The sequence below is a fragment of the Pteropus alecto genome, unplaced genomic scaffold, assembly GCF_000325575.1.
Source record: "Pteropus alecto unplaced genomic scaffold, ASM32557v1 scaffold223, whole genome shotgun sequence".
Classification (NCBI taxonomy): Eukaryota; Metazoa; Chordata; class Mammalia; order Chiroptera; family Pteropodidae; genus Pteropus; species Pteropus alecto.
In genome coordinates this window covers 606,084-625,588 of record NW_006434441.1, presented here as the reverse complement: position 1 = coordinate 625,588, position 19,505 = coordinate 606,084, and the positions used below count along the sequence as shown (strand labels likewise).

Sequence of the window (19,505 nt, the reverse complement as noted above, 5' to 3'; positions counted from 1 at the left end):
AAGACATACACGAACAGAGGTTTTATTGAAAGGGTTCTCAGTCTGACTTTGGGTTTGGTTTAACAGCAGCAGTGTACTGAATATAATCTAGCATTTGCCTTTTCATTTTTCTCACAGATACAGGCCTCCTGTTTGGTTGGCATGCTGGGCAGAGGGAGCGCATATGGCAAGTGAGCTCAGGAGAGGCCCAGTGGTTGAGTGGGGCTGGTGGTCATTGTTTATCAAAGAAAACAGCTATGGAGCATTTTAGTCACAGAGCCCTGGGTTCAAATAATCTGTTATGTAAGGTTTTAAGAAGTTTGTGATAGGAAAAGCACTTAGCATATACTAAATGCTCAATAAATGGTAGTTATCGATATTATAAACAAAATTCAGAGACTGTAACCTCTTATTTTCCTTTGTGATTTCTGACTAGTATAGTACAGGTTTTATATGTGCTAGGTAGTCAATAAATTATTAATCTAAAATTCTAAAATCTCGCTTAAATACTGCTAATGTAAATTATCAAAATATTTGTGAAAAACATAGTATATGAAAAAATTTCAATAACTAAGGCTTTCAGAGGAATAGTTTGTAGAAGCATTCTGTCTGAGTGCACTGACTTTGGAGGACCACAGAAACAGTCATCCTGGAGTTCAGTACCTGAATCTGACCTTGTGATAATCTGAGTTAAACAGAAAAGGATTCAGTATATTTTTTCAGTATATTTGTGTTATAAATTGTGTGAGGAGCTGAAAATAGAAATGATGGGGCCATGGGATGGCTGAGTCCTAGTACCAAGTGCAAAGACACAGAAGTGTGAACAGCATGCTAGATGGGGAGTGTAGGGGGACACTGAATGGTTGAAGGAGAAAACTGACTAGAAAAATTAGCCTTAAGTGCAATTTAGGAAAAAGAATTGGACTTTATCTTATAGGCTGCATGTGTGGGTTCAGGGGTGGGGAGAGGTGGGAGCTTGGAGGCTTTGAAGTAAGGAAATAGGATCATATTCACACTTCAGGGAAAGTCTCTGCTGTGGCTGTGGAGGAGGAGGAGCTGTGGGCTGGAGACAACTAGTCTGTGTGAGCAGAGGGCACAGAATAGTGCGATGATGGTGATTGGTGATCCTGGGGACAGGACAGGTGGGTTAGAGCTGCTGGATGAGAAGGTGTGATGGGGGTGGGGAAGAGGGAAGGCCGAGGCCTCTTGGGGCTGGCCTGCAAGTTTCTGGCTTAGGAGATGAAGCATTCTGTGTTGGACACTGAGTTCAGGTGGCTCGTTGAATGGTTAGTGGGAATGAAGGGTCAGTGGACATTGGGGCACCTGACTCTGAACCTGCAACAGTCTGGGCCAAGATGCCGCCAGGACAGCATCATTGATCTCGAGGTGGGAGGGGAAAGCACAGCTGTCTTCTGAGCTCCTGGGGAGAATGACTATTCTGGAGGTGAGACTGCACTGAGGACAGAGGCCCAGAAAGTGCCCATTTAAGGAATGAGCAACAGCAAGACTGTAGACCGGGAATTCCTGGTTAGGGAGCCAGGCGCTTATTCCATTCATCTGATGGCACGTGTTCTTGGCTAAAATGGAAGATGTTTTGGTTAAGTTCCAGTTTGTTCAACCAAAGCAGTATTATTTTGACATTTTTAGATAACTGGGTACAAAACTGTTTTATTAGTACTATACCATGTTCATCCTCTTGTTTATTTTTTTCTATTTTTATTTCCACAATAGGCATACCATTTTCTTAACTTTGTCCTTGAAATGAAGTCACATATAAAATCCATTGAGTTACACAGCTATGTTTATAATATAAATGTTCTTTTTCTTTCTTTTCCCATATTTTTTCTATTACCCAAATATTTTACATTTTTAAATGTATTTTTAATTATAGTTGACATGCGATATTATATTCGTTTCAGGTGTACAACACAGTGATTAGACATTTATATACTTTACAAAGTGATTACCACCATAAATCTAGTAACCATCTGTCACCATGCAGTTATTACGATATTATTAGCTATATTCCCTGTGCTATATGTACTTTAATCCTCGTGACATTTTATAATTGGAAGTTTGTACTTCTTAATTCCCTTCCCTTTTTCTCCCAACCACTCACTCTCCATTTGGCAGCCATTACTTAGTTCTCTATATCCATGAGTTTGTTTCTGTTTCAGTTCGTTTACTTTGTTTTGTGTTTGAGATTCCACATATAAGTGAAATCATACAGTATTTGTTGTTGTCTAGCCTTTCTCTAGCCTAGTCTTATTTCACTTAACATAATACTCAGAGTCCATCCATGTTGTCGCAAATGACAAGATTTCATTCTTTTTATGGCCAAGTAACATTCCATTGTATGTGTGTACCAAATCTTTATCCTATCATCATTTGATAGACACATAGGTTGCTTCCATTTCTTGGCTAATGTAAATGCTTCAGTGAACATACGGGCGCATATAACTTTTTGAATTTGTGTTTAAGTTTTCTTTGGATAAATACCCAAAAGTAGAATTGCTGGGTTATATAGTAGTTCTATTTTTAATTTTATGAGGACCCTCCCTACTGTTTTCCATAGTGACTACACCTATTTACAGCCCCAGCAACAGTACACAAGGGTTCTCTTCTCTCCACATCCTCGCCAAAACTTAGTTGTCGTCTTTTTGATAATAGCTAACATGACAGGTATGAGATGATATTTCATTTTGGTTTTCATTTGCATTTCCCTGAAGATTATGGATGTTGAGCACATTTTCACATGTCTGTTGGCCATTCGTGTATCTTCTTTTTTAATTAAAAATTTTTTTTCAATTACAGTTGATCTATACTATTAGTTTCAGGTGTACAGCATAGTAATTAGACATTTATATAACTTAGGATCACCCTGGTAAGCCTAGTATCCATCTTAACATCATACGTAGTCATTACAATATTATTGTCTATATTCTTTATACTGTACATTCCTGTGACTTTTTATTACTGCCAGTTTGTACTTCATAATCCTTTCCTTTTTTCACTCATCCCCCCCAACTACTCCCCATCCGGCAACCATCAAAATGTTCTCTGTATTTATGAGTTTCTGTTTTGTTTGTTCATTTATGTTTTTCAGATTTCACATATAAGTGAGATCACATGGTGTTTGTCTTTTTCTGATATGTTTCACTTAGTATAATACCCTCTAGGTCCTTTTATGTTGTCTCAAATGGCAAGAGTTCATTCTTTTTTATGGCTGAGTTAATATTCCATTGTATATATGTACCACATCTTCCTACCCATTTATCTGTCAATGGACACTTAGGTTGCTTCCATTTGAACATAGGGGTGCATATGTGTTTTCAAATTAGTGTTTGGGTTTCTACAGATGAATACCCAGAAGTGGAATTGCTCGGTTAATAAGGTAGTTCTATTTTTAATTTTTTGAGGAACCTTCATATTGTTTTTACAGTGGCTACACCAATTTACAATCTCACCAGCAGTGCACAAGCGTTCCCTTCCCCAACATCCTCACCAACATTTGTTATTTGTTGATTTGTTAATGATGGCCACTCTGACAGGAGTGAGGTGATACTTCATTGTGGTTTTAATTTGCCTTTCCCTGATGACTAGTGACTTTGAACATCTTCTCATATGTCTGCTGGCCATGTGTACGTCCTTTTTGGAGAACGGTCTGTTCAGGTTCTTTGCCCCTTTTTAAATTGGATTGTTTGTTTTTTGGTGATAAGTTGTCTGAGTTCCTTATATATTTTGGATATTAATCCTTTATCGGATGTATCATTGGAAAATATCTTCTCCCATCCAGTAGATTGTCTTTCCGTTTTGTTGGTGGTTTCCTTTGCTGTGATGGAGTCCTGTTTTTTCTTTTGTTTTTCTGCAGAAGAGACATAGCCAAAAAAATATTGCTGAGAGCTATGTCAGAGAGTTTACTACCTGTTTTCTTCTGGCGGTTTTATGGTTAGGGGTCTTACATTTAAGTCTTTAATCCATTGTGATTTTCTTCTTGTAGTGTAAGAAAGTTGTCTAGTTTCATTTTTTGCATGTGTCTGTCTAGTTTTCCCAGCACCATTTATTGAAGAGACTGTCTTTACCCCATTGTATATTCTCGTCTCCTTTGTCATAGATTAATTGACCATATAGATGCGTGTTTATTTCTGGACTCTCTATTCTGTTCCATTGATCTACGTGTCTGTGTTTGTGCCAGCACCATGCTGGTTTGATTACTACAGCATTGTAGTACAATGTGATGTCAGGGAGCCTGATACCTCTAACTTTGTTCTTTCTCAAGATTGCTCTGGCTATTTGGGGTCTTTTGTGGTTTCATATAAATTTTAGGATTATTTATTCTAGTTCTGTGAAAATGCCATTGGTATTTTGGTAGGGATTGCATTGAAACTGTAGATTGCTTTGGGTAATAGAGACATTTTAACTGTTAATTCTTCCTGTCCATAAGCACTGTAGATATTTCCATTTTCTGTTTCTTCAGCATCTTAGATAATTTTCCAAGTATAAGTCTTTTACCTCCCTGATTAAATATGTGCCTACGTATTTTATTCTTTTTGAGGCATTCGTAAATGGAATTTTCTTTATTTTTTTTATTTAATTTCCCAGTCTCATGAAAGTTTTGTATTTGATGGCAATGGTGCTTTTCCTTTACACTTAGCAGCCTTTTCCATTTTTATCCTTTCCTGGTATCATCTTTCAAAGAAAGCTATATCATCCTCTTCAGATCTTTTTACTAAAGAAACTGGACGACTTGTACCTACATCTGTTAGTGTTTGTGAAGAAGAACGAGATGGTGCTTGAAATACTTTTAGAAATGGCCATAACCGGAGAGTATAAATTCAACTGAAGGTGCACCAGATCCATTGCCATCTAACTGCATGTGGCCTTCTGCCAGGGAGCTGAAGCTGATTAACCCTCCCATGCTGTATAAGGAACACACTGTCCTGCTGGTTTTCCTTGAGCCAGTCTTTCTTGCTTAGTGTCATGTCATGGGCATATGCAGGCTGACCACAAGCACCAGTGAAGCAGCTATGGAATGCTGAACACTTGGAACAGGCATTGCATGTAAAGCCAGGCAGCACTGTGCTGATCTCCAAGTGCTCGCCACCTTCAGTGAATGGGCTGTGCCCCATTCAAAGGGATTTAAGGTCAGCCCTGTACTGGCAGCTGGTCACTTGGCAAGACAATCTACTGGGGGACTGCCGTGGAATGTTTCAAGGTCAGTTTTATGTTGTTTATATCTCTGTGTGCAAAAACACAGTGTCTCTGGACCTCATGGTTTAGAATCCATTCTAGTTGGTGATTGCCAGCTCATGAATGATCTGTTCTGTAAGTGCGTAGGTTAAACTTTTGTTTTGTATTCTATAAAAGTTTCTCCCCATCGTCCTCACCCACAGTTCATTCTCAAAGTGGCCCCTTCTGTGTATCCTTAGTTATAGTTTTCAAGGATGGTTGTTCTTTAGTTGTAATTTCGATGTGGTCATGACGGGAGGCAAACACAGTGTTTACCTACTCCACCATGTTGACCAGAATTCCTGGGATTGTTTTTTTAACTTTTCTTTCTGATAGTTTGCTGTCAGTGTATGAAATACAACTGGTTTTTTAATATTAATTTTGTATCCTACTACTTAATTCACTTATCAGTTCTAACAATTTTTTGTGAAATCTTTAGGGTTCCCTGTATATAGTATCATGTTATCTGCAAACAATGACAGTTTTATTTCTTCCTTTGCAATTTGGATGCCTTTTATTTCTTGTCTGATTGCTGAGGCTATGACTTACAATATTATGTTGAATAAAGTGAAAGTGGACATACTTGTGTTATTCCTGATTTTAAAGAAGAAGCTTTCAACTTTTCACCATCTAGTATGATGTTAGCTGTAGGTTTGTCATATATGGCCTTTATTATGTTGAGGTATGTTCCCTCTGTCCCCACTTTGCTGAGAGTTTTTATCATACATGGATGCTGGGTTTTGTCAGATGCTTTTTCTGCATCTATTGATATGGTCATATGATTTTTATCCTTCATTTACTTATATGGAATATCACGTTAATTGATTTGTGTCTATTGAACCGATCTTGCATCCTGGGAATAAATCAGACTTGATCATGGTGTCTGATCTTTTTAATGTATTGCTGAATTCAGTTTGCTAATATTTATTGAGGATTTTTCCATCTATGTTCATCGGGGATACTGGCCTATAATTTTCCTTTTTTTGTAGTATCTTTGTATGGTTTTGGTATCAGGGTAATGAGAACCTCATAAAATGAGTTAGGGAGCCTTCCTTTCTCTTCACTTTTTTTGGAATAGCTCGAGAATGATAGGTGTTAATGTCTCTTCTAATGTTTGGTAAAATTTACCTATGAAACCATCTGGTCCAGGACTTTTGTTTGTTGGAAGTTATTATTATTATTACTGATTCCATTTCATTAGTAGTTATCAGTCTGTTTAGATTTTCTGTGCCTTCCTGATTCAGTTCTGGAAGATTGCATGTTTCTAGGAATTTACCTTTCTTTCGGGTTGTCCAATTTGTTGGCATATGTTTGAAATTTTTTCTTATAATCTTTTGCATCTGTGTGGTGTATGTTGTCATTTTCCTCTTTCATTTCTGTTATATTTATTGAATCCTTTCTCTTTTTTCTTGATGAGTGGGTAAAGGTTCATCAATTTTGTTTATCTTTTCAAAGAGCCAGCTCTTGATTTCATTCACTTTAGCAGGGCTTTGATGCCAGCCGTGGCCGCCCTTTGGATGTGTCATTTGTGGACCTGGTTGGGTGGTGCTCTGGTATGGTCTGGTGTATTGGGTCTGGAACCTTTTGGGAGGGGCTCTGGTATGGGTCAAAGTCAGCTGCCACTTGTGCCGGGCTTGGTGCTTCTTGGTAGGAGCTGCAAACTGGGTTGCAGTTGGTTGCTGTTTGTGCTGGGTTTGGAGGTGTTGGAGAGAGGCTACACAGCGACAGAGGCTGGCTGCCACTTCTGCCATGCTCGGTACCCTTTGATGGGCACTACAATGTGGGCTGAGGCCAGCCGCCACTTGTGCCTGGCTGTGGCCTCTTAATTGAAGCTACATTACTGGCCAAGACTGGCCATTCCTTATGTCAGCCTTGGGGCCACCTGATGGACACAATAATGCAAGTTGAGACCAGTTGCCGCTGGTACTGGGCCTAGGACCACTTGGCAAGAGCTACAGTGCATGCCAAGGCTGGCCGCTGCTTTTTGGGGGTTTGCAGACGTTTGAGAATGTCTGCAGTACAAGCCTAGGATAGCCACCACTCGGGTGGTTTGCGGTTTTCAGGGAGAGTCCACTGTGTGAACCACAGATGGCCACGTGTGGGGAGCCGCTTGCCAGGTGAGCAAGGAGGAAAGTTCAGAGTTTACCTACTCTGCCTTCTTGACTGAGAATTTTATTTTTTCCCCTCAATCTCTTTGCTGTTTCCATTAGGTGCTTTCCACTACCTTGTCTTTCAGCTCACTCTTCTGTACCAACTCATCTGCTGTTGACTCCCTCTAGTGTATTTTTTGTTTCAGTTGTTGTATTATTCACTTCTGATTGGTTCTGTGTTTTCTGTTTGTTGATGTTCTTCTCCCTGAGTTCATCTATTCTCCCAAGTTTCTGTTTCATTTAGTTATTTTTTGGGACTTTATCCTAGTTTTTTGTTTAGAACATATTTTTTTTTGTTTCCTCATTTTGTTCTATGTTTGTTCCTATGAATTAGGCAGAACAGCAGCCTTTTCCAGTGTGGAAGGAGTGGGCTTTGGAGGGGTAATGTTTGGGGGTTGCAGGAAGGCCTGGGGGCAAGCTGTGGGGAGTCCTTGGGACAAGCCTCCTGTTGGGGCTGCCTTGTTAGACCAAGTGGGGCTTTACTTTGAGCCAACTAAGGCCATGAGGCCCTGGGGTCAAGCCTCACTGGGTTGTCTTGGCAAGCTGGCTTGCATGGTAGGTGGAAGGGGTTTGATCTGTAGGTGGAACAGGCTCACACTGTGGGGAGTCCCAGGGGCAAGCCATACTGAGGCCTGGAGTGGAGCAGGCACAGGCCGCGGGAAGTCCCAGGGGCAGCCTGTGTCATCACCACCTTGGCAGGCTGGTTGAAGCTGTAGTTGGAGTGTCTCAAGCCACGGGGAGCCCCCGGGGCACTCTGCACCAAGGCCTGGAGCTTTATTTAGCTGTGGTTGGTGTTCGCTGCAAAGAGACCCAGGAGCAAACTCTTCCAGGGCTGCCTTAGCAGGCTGGTTGGAGCTGTTGCTGGCCTGGTCTGTGGGATATTCTAGGGACACACCACACAGAGGTGAGAGCTAATAGCTAGAGCAGGGGTGAGCCATGGGGAGTTCCTGGGGCACCTTGTCAAGTCTGCTGGAAGCTGGAGCTGAAGCAGAACATGGGGAGACGGGGGTAAGCCCTGCCAGGCCAAGAGCTGTGGCCAGAGATGACAAGAGCCATGGGGGGTCCTGGGGACAAGCCGAGGAGGTGGTGTGGGCCTGGTGTACACTCCAACAGCCTTGACCAGCTTGCTAGAATGCCTGGGCCTGGGTCATGGTCCTGCCATGTGGTCAAAGAGGAGAGAGAGGGCAATGAATGGTGCTCCTCTCAGTTCTCCTCCGTTTGGCAGATGCCCTCAGGTGGGTTAGTAAATGGATGTCCCTCCCATGCAGTGTAGAGGCCTCAAAGCACTCTTTTCGCACCGTGCCCAGGGCGGGTGAGCCTGCGCGTGAGCTCTTCGGTGACACTCCCTTCTGCACGTATGCTGGAGGTATTCACAGTTCCATGTTTCCATCCTGCCTGTTCCTCTGTGGTCTCGTGTTCAGTCAGCTCTCAGTCCCTCAAGAGTGGCTCTGTCTGTGGGTATAAATCCGACGTGTTCCTGCGGGGAGATGAGTCAGGGTCGCACTGACCTCACCTTGGACTGGAGGCCAGTGGAGTTCATTCATTCATAATGTCACTGAGTGGGCCATGCTGTAGGACACTGGCCTCAGCTTGAGTGAGCCTTCTTCTGGTGAGACAGTCACTGGCCACTGTTTCCTTCCTAGTTCCTCCCAAGTCCCTGGCCTTTCAGTAGGGAGTCACCAGGTCTTAAGCCTTGGACCTGTGCCCTGTCTATGCTCACTCTGTGGGCGACGTCATGCAGGCCCGTAATTTTGTCACTTATACCCTGAAGAGTCTGCATCTCCAGTTTGGCCCTCTTCTCCAAGCTCTAGACTTCAGGTGCTTCTCACCCCATCCTGATTGGTGTCTCCCATGTATCAGGGCCAAACCCAAACTCCTGTGCATCTCCTTTCTGCCCCCAGCCAGTCCCACTTCAGTTAATGGCAGCTCATTCTGCTGTTTAAGGCAGAAATCTCAGTCATCCTTGATTTTTTTCTCATACTCTACATCCAAAACTTAAATCCTAATGGCTCTGCCTTCTAACTACACTGTATTTCACATGTGACCACCCCACAGCCACAACCCTGTTCCTCTCTGTCACAGTGGCCTCCCACCTGGTCTTCCCACACCCACTCTTGTCCCTGTAGTCTGTTCCCCTGTTGGCAGCCAGAGGGACCTGATGAAAACAGTCAGACATTGCTGTGTGAACTGTGTGGTAACTTATTTCACCGAGTAGAAGCCAGAGGTCTTCAAGTGGCCACAGGCTCTGTAAGATCTGTTTCTTTTCTGATGTCTTTTTCTGATTTCCTGCTACTCTGCTCACTTGTTCCCTGCACACTGGTCCCCTCACCCATTCCTCAGACAGGCCTGGGCACCCTGCCGCCTGCTGGAACTGGCCTCCCCACTGCCTGAAATGCTCAGCCCCAGCACTTTCCATCCCTGCCCTGGAGTCTTTACCCAGATGCTTTCCCGTAACCATCATATCTGACATTGCACTTCAACTCTTTATTCTCTGTCTTTCACTGCTTTTTCTCCACAGCACCAGCTGATACACGTTATTGCTGTCAGCCCACGCCCATGCGGTAAAAGGCAGTGGTGTTTTTTTTTTCTGTGCCATTTCCCACTGTATCTCTAGTGTCTGCAGTCATGCCTGGTGCGTAGAAGGTGGTCGGCAGACATTACAGAATCAGCTGTAACTTTGCTCCTCAGGTTTATCTCAAACAAGTACTTAGTGAGGCGGCAGAGCAGAGACTGTGACGTGGAGTGGGGCTACGCCTTCGACGTACACCTGAATGCTTTTTATCCTCTCCTAGTCATTCTGCATTTCATCCAGCTTTTCTTCATCAACCGTAAGTAGCAGTTACCTCTGACATTATCAGTCTTCATGGTATGCACTGAAGTGGTCACTGTCTCCCTCTCTTCGGCAGATGTCATCCTGACAGACACGTTTATTGGATACCTGGTTGGCAACACCTTATGGTTGATTGCAGTTGGCTATTACATCTACGTAACCTTCCTGGGGTACAGTGGTGAGTACTTACTTTTTCTGGCTGATTGAAAACACGACAGGGAGGAGGCAGGTTGGTGTTCACAGTAACAGCTTACTGTTACAGAGCACTCATAGACACTGTCCTCAAGTACTTTATGTGAATAGTGTCCTTCTTCACAATTATATAACACAGGTTTCCTTATCCCCGTTTTTCAAATGAGGAAACCAGCACAGAGACTAAGGAACTTGGCTATGGTCACACATCTGGAAGTGGCATAGCTGGTATGTAACGCTTTTTATAATTTCAAGGAAGCACATTAAGCCATGCTGACGATCTCCAAGGTGGAGCCCACCGCCAGTTCCCACCCCTCTTCCCCAGGCTTTCAGCTTCCGAGTTACCAGCAGTGGGCGACAGTGAGGAGACAGGCCTGGGGTAGGTTAACGGGCACCTAGGCCTATGAACTTCAGTGTTAGACCCTCTGCCCCATTTCTCATGTTTCTGATCACTGCGTGGCTTTGCAGAGAGAGGATCACAGAGGATCTGGCCCACCTTCTGCTGACCTCAGTTTGCAAATTTATTGTTAAATCCTGCTGTCAGTTCATTTTTTGTAACGTGAATGAGAAACAGTCACATTATTCTTCAGTTGTGTTAAGTAATCTCCATTAAATAGAGATGAATGGAATCTGGAGATCTCACTTATAACTTATTAGTGTTATATTTTTTTTAACCCTTCCTGCCGTGTCATTCTGGCTGACTAGGACCTTATTGTAAACACAGAGCGCTTGCCCTCACCTGGGACTGGCTCCTGTGGTCAGAGCTGCCCCACCCCCACCCTCTTAGCTGCTTTTCCAGAGAGGCCGCTTAACCCCTCAAGGGTAATACCTTGTTTGGGGACTGGGAGTCTTTCTCTAGTTTGGGGGAAAGGTGTGTGCCGTGTCATGTTGTGATTAGCGCGCTGCAACACTGGTTTCTCTGAGTGGGTTTCTGATCACCCTCCTGGTGACCCTGTAATTTTAGAACAGTTTTGAGACTCGCTCAGTTAGGGGGCTTCCTGTATGAGAAATCTTTTGGTTAGCATGCATGGAGTAGGGACCCGCTATCTAAGCAATGAGCAAGACAAGCGTGGATATTTGGGGACGGAGTTTATATTTGAGTTGTAGTTCTTCCCCAAGCTGAGAGGCGCACGCACTCTGCATCGGGACTTCACACAGTGGGGAGTTTCTCTTGCAGCCTCACCCATCTGTTGGTACTTTAAGATGGACTTTTAGAGGCTTCTGAAGCTGTCACAGGTTTAAATTCACCCTGTTTTCATTAATATTTGTGACGTTTGTCCCTCATTCTTAACCTTAGTCCCAGTTTGCTTCCCATTCAGCCTTTGTGCTTAAAGAATCCCCCTTGTGGCTTCAGCATAGCCCTGAGAGAGGAGGCAGCACAGAGCAGATCTGGCTACACAGTGCCAGCTCACTGACTGAAAATGTGGGTTCCTCTTTGGCCCCACAGATTGTAATAATATGTTCATTTCTTAGTCATATCTCTTCCTTTAAAAAATGAATTTGGATTTCTTTTCCAGCTTTGCCATTTCTGAAAAATACGGTGATTCTTCTCTATCCATTTGCACCTCTCATTCTGCTCTATGGGCTGTCACTCGCACTGGGATGGAACTTCACCCACACACTGTGTTCCTTCTACAAGTACAGAGTAAAATGAAAGAAGTGAGACTTACACCCTGTGTCAGCAGTATTGGTGAAGTGAATTCTTATGAAACTTGTAAGTAAACTCATTATAGATAGCTTAAAGGTGTAAAATTTGCAAATTTGAGGAAATATGTATGTTAACACTATTGTCAAATACATTCCCTAAAACTAATGTATGTTTCTACAATAAATATTTTTTAAACTAAAGCATATATTTTATTCATTCTGATAATTGCACAACCAGGAATGATATACAAAGTACTAAGAATATGAGGAAATTAGGAAGGTAAAACTATTTTTAACAGGAATTATTTTTGAGAGAACATGGTAATCATGTGCTTTCCCCGCTCCCACTGTTACGAGGCAGTCTGCCTCCATTGCTAAGGGGCTGTGGCCACATGACCTTAGTCCTTCCAAATCCTCATTTGTAACTCAAATAGGAGCCTCTGTACTGACAGGCCCTAGATATCATCAATAGCATCTTCCATGCAAACAAAATACTTAAGAGTCAAGGGGCCCATCGTGGCTGCTCTAAATTTGGGTGCTGTATAAAGCACGTACTGTGTGAGCACACACCTGCACAGTGTGGGTCATCACTGTCTTAACACTAAGGGTTTTTTTCTTAAAGAGTTTCTAAAACCCACACAGAAGAGCCACTTCTATTTTCTAACTGAAAATAGCTTATTATATCAGTGTTAAAACCAATAAAAATCTGCTGCTCACTAGTCTTGCCTATTTCTGTTAGGAATCTTGAATTCAAAATGGCTTTTTAAACTTATTTCAAATATGCAGGAGTGACTGTGACACAGAGAAACAGTGATGAAAGGCACCAGCCACAGGACCACTTACTGGGTTTTCATTTAGAGCAGCAAATTTGAAAACAACCTTCCTTTGAAAATCAAACAGGTACCTAAAATATTACTACAGATGTTACGCATTCAATCAGTGAAGACACTATAAGGAAATACATACATTTAAAGAGGAAAAAACTGGTCCAGCCTGGAAAAGCAGTTCCTCGGGCAGCCTATCTAAGGGCTGCTTCCCGAAACGCCCCAAGCGAAGGCCGCCCTCCCGGTGTTCAGAGTTCTTGGCGAGGAACACTTGACCTTTTCATTCCATACATGAATCATAGTTATGTTTACTCAGCAGATTTCTAAATCTTCCTTAGAAAATCTTACTGTCCACGCAGAAGGTCCTGGGTTCGCACCCCAGGTGGAGCCACGGACCATACCCTGGGTGCGCCAGGCTCTGGGTGCACACTGCAAGCAGAGGAGACACCCTGCTTTCAGAGATCTAGTTCTTAAAGGGAAACGGCAAAATCCATGAGTCAGGGGTGGAAATGGGGGCGGGGATTAAAGGGGGGGGAAAAAAATCTTACTGTCCATACTGAAATGCATCTTACAGTACTGTTGAGACCAGCCATTTTAAGGCTAAGAGAATATGTCTTCAAAAGGTATTTTCACCGTTTCCATGAACACCGAGCATTTCAAATAAATCATAGAATGCTAATCAAACTAAAGTACCAACCTTTGATTCCAGGGCAGTTTGCTAATTACTACACCATGGAACAACTCGGAGACACATGAATCAGCCTCCCTAATGTCCAAGAGTGTAAATTTTCCCCACAACAACCCACCCTAATTTCAGCACACTATTCATAACATTTTTACAGCAGCACTGACACTGGGAATGGTAGTTAGCACAGTTCTTTCCATTCAACACATTTCGACTCTTGCTTTGAATCCAAGTCCTGCTGCCAGCCTGAGAAAACTCTGGTAAAGGGCCCACACGAAGGTTAGCTCCCTGGGGGAATCAGTCACAGTCACATTCCCAGGTTCTGCCCACACTCACACCAGGTTGTTGGGGGTCATGCACAGGATGCAGGCTACTCCAGATACACAATTGACATTAATTAGGGCCGTCTCCCCAAACACTGTTCCATAAAGCCAAACTTGTCTTCGGGAACAGTTGTTGGGAGAAAAATTTTTTTCATTATATTTAAAAGAAGCTTTTTAAAAAAGATTTTTAAACAACAACACTTTCTACTTGTTTACTGGTGCAGCCATCGATTTGAAAAGCCACTTGTTCAAAGGTGTCTCCAGCGGTTGAACAAATACACACATTTGCCTATAACAGACACGTGCCTGCATACTGAATAACCCATCTGCATTTGCTTTTTCCAGAGCTTTTCAATCTCGCTACCTCACACTGTGCTCTTTTTGTCTACTGAGTCTGGCGCAAGGCACACTGTAAAGAACACGAGAGTAACAACAAAGAACAGAAATCCTGGCTCTCAGAACCCTACAGAAAGAGGTCCTCAACCTTCTCACCCAAAATACTCAACATCATTCGCATTATGATAGATTCTGCATGTCTGCTTTTAACCTAATAATCAGAATTCATTACTCTGGATTCTAAAATGTCTGTAGCACTCTTGACACAGTGTGGCCAATGAAAGTCTGCAGCGTTCTACACCTGTGCAGCCCAGTCCAGTGGCCACATGTGGCTATCGAGCACTTGAACTGTTACTAGAGTGAGGGAGGAGCTCAAGATTGATTTATAGAGCCACCACGTGTCTAGTGGTTACTATACAGGACAGCACACACCAGACGCTACACCATGCCTCATTTACTTACACAGTAGTCCCATCATTTGACACTTTCCCACTCACTGTTATGGTAAAAGTGGTTCCCTCAAGGTCAAGAATTTACTTTCAGTTACAGGGCCCTTCTCCTGTGACCTCCTTCCCCACACCTCACTCCCTCACAGGACGCTCACAGGCTACTGTTGTCGCATCTTGCTTAAGGAAAGCATGGCTGCTTCTGCCTAGTGTGGAGCTCAGGAAGGAGAGCGCCTCCGACGGTGGGACTTAGAGCCCCTGCTGGATAAAAGAACAGATGAGAGCAGGGCCTCAGGAGCTTGTGGTTTGGTGAGAACACGCATGCACACCCCATAAGCAATCAAAACCTTGGAGTCAAGTGTGTGTGGCAAAAACTAGGTAAAGGGAGTTAAGACAGGAGTGTGGCTGGAACCACTTGTTCCTAGTCTGGACGCCGCCTGGCACCTGCCTTTGTGCTAGGCATTACTGTTGACGCTACTAGGCACTGGTAACGAGCTCATGGCGAGCTGTGCATGAGGGTCCTTGACAGGAGGGCAAGGTCTGGCTAAAGTATCCTCAGGAAATAGGAGGGGTGAGCGGAGGTGGGAGGAAACAGCAGGAAAACAGGAAATGGCTCAGTCTAAAGACCTAGACACCCCAATGAATGGCAATGGGCTGCAATAACTGTCACCTCCCTGGATTTTCAGAGTATGGCCTTACCTCCTGAAATCAGTGTTGGCTACTTAGGAAGCAGGGACACAAGGGGTCTTAAAACCTACCTCCAAATTTTTACCTCTCATACTTAGTTGTTATTACAGTAACTTAGTAGGTTAAGCTGGTGCCAAAATTTTATGATGAAAGGTTTTTTTCAAATGAAATGTACCTGGAGGCCAAGGGAATTTGGAAGAAAATAAACAGTAAAGAAAATGAAAATCTTAAAAATCCCAATAAAAAACTAACTGGAGTTTGATGTAAAAATCCTTATTGCCAACATGTGACTTTTTAATCAAGAAAAGTAACGAAAAATTATTCTGACATGGAGTGATGGAAATAACTGTGCCCCACCAGTGTTCCCAGCCCTTTTCACTTCAAAATGCGTACAGAAACAATGCTGTCTGGGAGCCATCAGCTCAGCATAGGTGACAGGATGGGGCTCCTCCCTGCTCACGGAAGCTGGCTGGAGCCTCTGGTGCCAGACTGCTGTGAAAGTTCAGGGGAACGTGCATCTGTCACCCACTGCAGCCCACCTGAGGCACGCCAGGCTGGCTGGGAGCTGATGTCGATAATTCAGAATTTTATAAAAGTAGAATACTTTTGAAAAGATTACTGATTGCTAAGGCTGATAATGTTTTTGTCTACAGTACTAACATTTGGAACTGCATGTTTAACAGTACTACTCTTTGGATATGAATTTACTTGTAAGTTCTAATGCAAAAGAATAAATCATTTTGGAAAAACATACAAATGCTACAATACCTTTCACCAAAACCCAATATTACAATTGTGTTTTTAAAATTAAATCAGTCATGACTCATACAGTAGCATCATCTAGAGAACACAGAACTCATAAAATGAGCACAGATATATAAGGATGAACAAGAAAAGAGATACAACATCTACCTCGTGGATTAAATACAAAGATTAAAAAAGATGAGTTTGTCATCTTACATATCAGAGGAAATATAATGTGTTAGGTAGGTCTATGATAGTTTGGGTTAAGTGCATCACTACTGCGCATTAAAATTTATCAGACTGATTTTTTGTGGGCTATATACCATACAAAGTACAGTAGAATAAGCCTCAAGGACATTAGTCTTTAAAATCTTGGCTATCAGGAATGACAAATGCCTTCGAAAAGATTTTGTTCAGACTGATTACAGCAGTCCCCCTTTACCCATGGGGGACACGTCCCAAGACCCCCCGTGGATGCTTGAAACCGTAGACAGTACCGAACCCTATATATAGTTTTTTTCCTATATGTATACACCTATGATAAAGTTTAATTTATAAATTAGGCACAGTAAGAGTTCAACAACTAATGATAAACTAGAACAATTACAGTGTAATACGTTATGTGAATGTGATCTCTTTCTCAAACTATCTTACTGCACTGTACTCACCCTTCCTGTTATGATGTGAGATGCTACATGCCTACATGATGAGGCAGACACGCTGGACAAAGGGACAATTCATGTCCCAGGTGGGATGGAGTGAGATGGCACGAGATTTCATCAAACTACTCAGAATGGTACACAATTTCAAATTTATGAAGTGTTTATTTCTGGAATATTCCATTTAATATTTTTGGATCACAGTTGACTGTGGGTAACTGAAACCGCGGGAAGCAAAACCACAGACAAGGGGAGGGATGACTGTAAAAAGCACCCCAGTTAGGGAATCATCTACAATCACTCTTACATGGCAGTGCATCTGAAAAATGGCATTAATTTGTCATGTTCGCATTTCCAAAGAAACATATAGAAAGAACTTAAAAAAGCAAGGTAACTGGTTTTCAAAAAAAGTATTGATTCAAAAATTTACTGCACAAAAATAATGTACTTCTTAAGTGTTTCTAATAAATTAACTCCATAACATTTTTATGTATATTTATATATTTATATATAATCCCTGATAATCTATAAAAGAGGGTCTAGAATAGTAAAATAAATGAATTTCAAAAGTACCCCCTTCATAAAATGTATTTAACATTAATTTTTGTCAAATTTAAGGAATGTAACAATATGTACAACTCTTATGTATTAGTATAATACCAAAATAGTACAAGTCATTAACAGGCTGTCATAACTGTAAAATGTCTGAGTCAAGTTAAAATTGGAGGACAGCTTAGGTTCGAATGAACACAATTATCCATGGGAGATTCACTTTCCGAGAGGAAGTGACAATCAGCTACAGTAGATTTCACCAGAGGTAGTGTTCAAGTAAAAAAAAAAAAAAAAGTACATGCTTCATTATCTTTAATCAACAAATTGATAGGAAAAAAAAATGTTGGTTTCTTAGATGATCAGTTGGTGGCTTTTTTAATATGAATCTGAAATACAAAATTGTGAAGAGTACGATAAGGCAATTAATTTTCAATTCCATAAAAGCTTTAAATGTGAAATCACAATCTTGTAAGAAATGTAGAATCTAAGCTGTTTCACCGACGAGACATACTGTCTTACCTCATTAAGAATGGCCCAAACAGCAGAATTCTGAATAACTGAAAGTCGAAAGGCTGAAATGGGGTTTAGGTTTGGATCCACCATTCCTTCTGCAACACCGTTCTCAAATTTTCCTTCAAAATAAAAACCAACACTTTGTTGGGTGGACTGGAATAAGCACACATGAAACATCACTGATTTAACAGGAAAGAAAAACACCAAACCATTTCTAGTGGAGGTCTTCAGACAGGGCATAGTTGAATTTTTTTCCTTCTTTCTACTTTTATTCAACTTTAAAATTTTTCATGAAGTAGTGTATGCTTAAAAACATTAGAAGCTACCCATTGAAAGAGGCAGAGCTATACTTTTTCTTACTGCAAATTCGAAACAAAACAAAAATACATTTGTTCTCACATCAACAATGTTTTGACATATAAGCTTTTAGCAAAATGTGTCTTAACTCAAACCTTACCAAAATATACTCCATGCCATCACTTGGTCTGACTACTTTGAGGATTAAGTCAATAACAACATATTTCAATGCTTTAATTAGACATACACACAATGGCTGACCTTGAGCAGGACCTCAGTCTATGTGTATTCTTTCCCAGGTCACATCTAGAAGGAGTTAAGAAATAATACCCTCTCTAGGAAGTTACAAAGTAAAACTCCATTATAAATAACAAGCTGAAAAAGCTTTCCTATAAGGAAATGGACCAAGAACTTATATAAACAGTAACATGCTCTCTGTACTCAATCTTTCTTGCTGTGAGGAATAATATTCTTTTTAAAACAAAACCAAAAATGCTATTGAAGAAGTGACAGGAAAATGGTTGGTTCTGACACACATTTCTATAAGCCAGGGATTGGCAAATTTTTTTTTATAAAAAGGCAGAGTAGATATTTTGGGCTTTGTGCACCAAAAGGAAAATTGAGAGTACCACATAGGTTCTTATAGAGAGAAAAGAAATTTCCACAAAGTTTTTATTGATGGAATTCAAAATACAGTAACAACTGAGTACATTTTATTTTTCTAATGCAAGTGTACCAAAGAGAATGTAATTCCCTTTGGTGGATAACATTTCAATGAACTGGAATTCAGTTAATGTTTTTTATTAAGATCAATTATAAATGGTCGTGGTGATGTGAATTGATGAGATTTTATATATATTATCTTCCACATTTCCTTTCACACAGCCTAGGTACTACCAAACACCGACACCCACAGGCACATAATTTTAACGGGGCATGTTCATACTTGGAAGGTATTTACGAACTTCTATTAGGTTCTTCTCTTTGATATCTGCCTTCTAGTGGATCATTACATTGCAGATGAATCACTTTCAATCAAAGGGTACATGGAAATTCCTCAAATAGCTTGATATTACTTGTAGTTCAAATAACATTAACTGTCAAAGTGACTTGACTACAACAGTTTTACATATAAGCACCATTTTATCTTATAATTTTAGGCTGAATTCATTAAGAAACATTATCAAGTCTTTAGCAAAAATTAATTTTCAAAGAGATAATAGTGGTGAGGGCAGTTCTTCTCACTTGGAAAATTTCAATCTGGTTCCTGAGCTCCAAAAAAAAAAGAGGAGAGAGGGAAGGAGTGAGAAGAAAGGGAAGGAGGGAGGGGGAGACGGGGAGGGAGAGAGGATGAGAATTCACAATAAAATTTGATCACTGCTAAGCCCAGACCTGCTGTGTGGTAGGACAAG

At 41.5% G+C, this 19,505-nt stretch overlaps 2 protein-coding genes and 1 pseudogene across 3 annotated transcripts in view; 1 reads left to right on the top strand and 2 right to left on the bottom strand.

Annotated features, from left to right (window-relative positions):
• The window catches only part of UNC50 (unc-50 inner nuclear membrane RNA binding protein), a 14,889-nt gene extending 2,661 nt beyond the window's left edge, over window positions 1-12,228 (top strand). The window contains exons 4-6 of one of the 2 annotated variants that reach the window (XM_006909417.3): window positions 10,047-10,186; window positions 10,265-10,366; window positions 11,898-12,228. In XM_006909417.3, the coding sequence (XP_006909479.1) occupies window positions 10,047-10,186; window positions 10,265-10,366; window positions 11,898-12,034 (379 nt within the window). In that variant the 3' untranslated portion in view covers window positions 12,035-12,228. The remainder of the gene's footprint in view (window positions 1-10,046; window positions 10,187-10,264; window positions 10,367-11,897) is intronic. The other variant, XM_006909418.3, reaches the window with a different exon arrangement.
• Window positions 3,787-6,959, bottom strand: LOC102895226 (annotated as a pseudogene).
• Window positions 12,229-17,126: 4,898 nt separating the features above from the next.
• Window positions 17,127-19,505, bottom strand: part of MGAT4A (mannosyl (alpha-1,3-)-glycoprotein beta-1,4-N-acetylglucosaminyltransferase, isozyme A) — a 92,212-nt gene continuing 89,833 nt past the window's right edge. The window contains exons 14-15 of the mRNA XM_006909416.3: window positions 17,803-17,915; window positions 17,127-17,669 (exon numbers count right to left, since the gene is read on the bottom strand). Coding sequence (XP_006909478.1) covers window positions 17,643-17,669; window positions 17,803-17,915 — 140 coding nt within the window. The 3' untranslated portion in view covers window positions 17,127-17,642. The remainder of the gene's footprint in view (window positions 17,670-17,802; window positions 17,916-19,505) is intronic.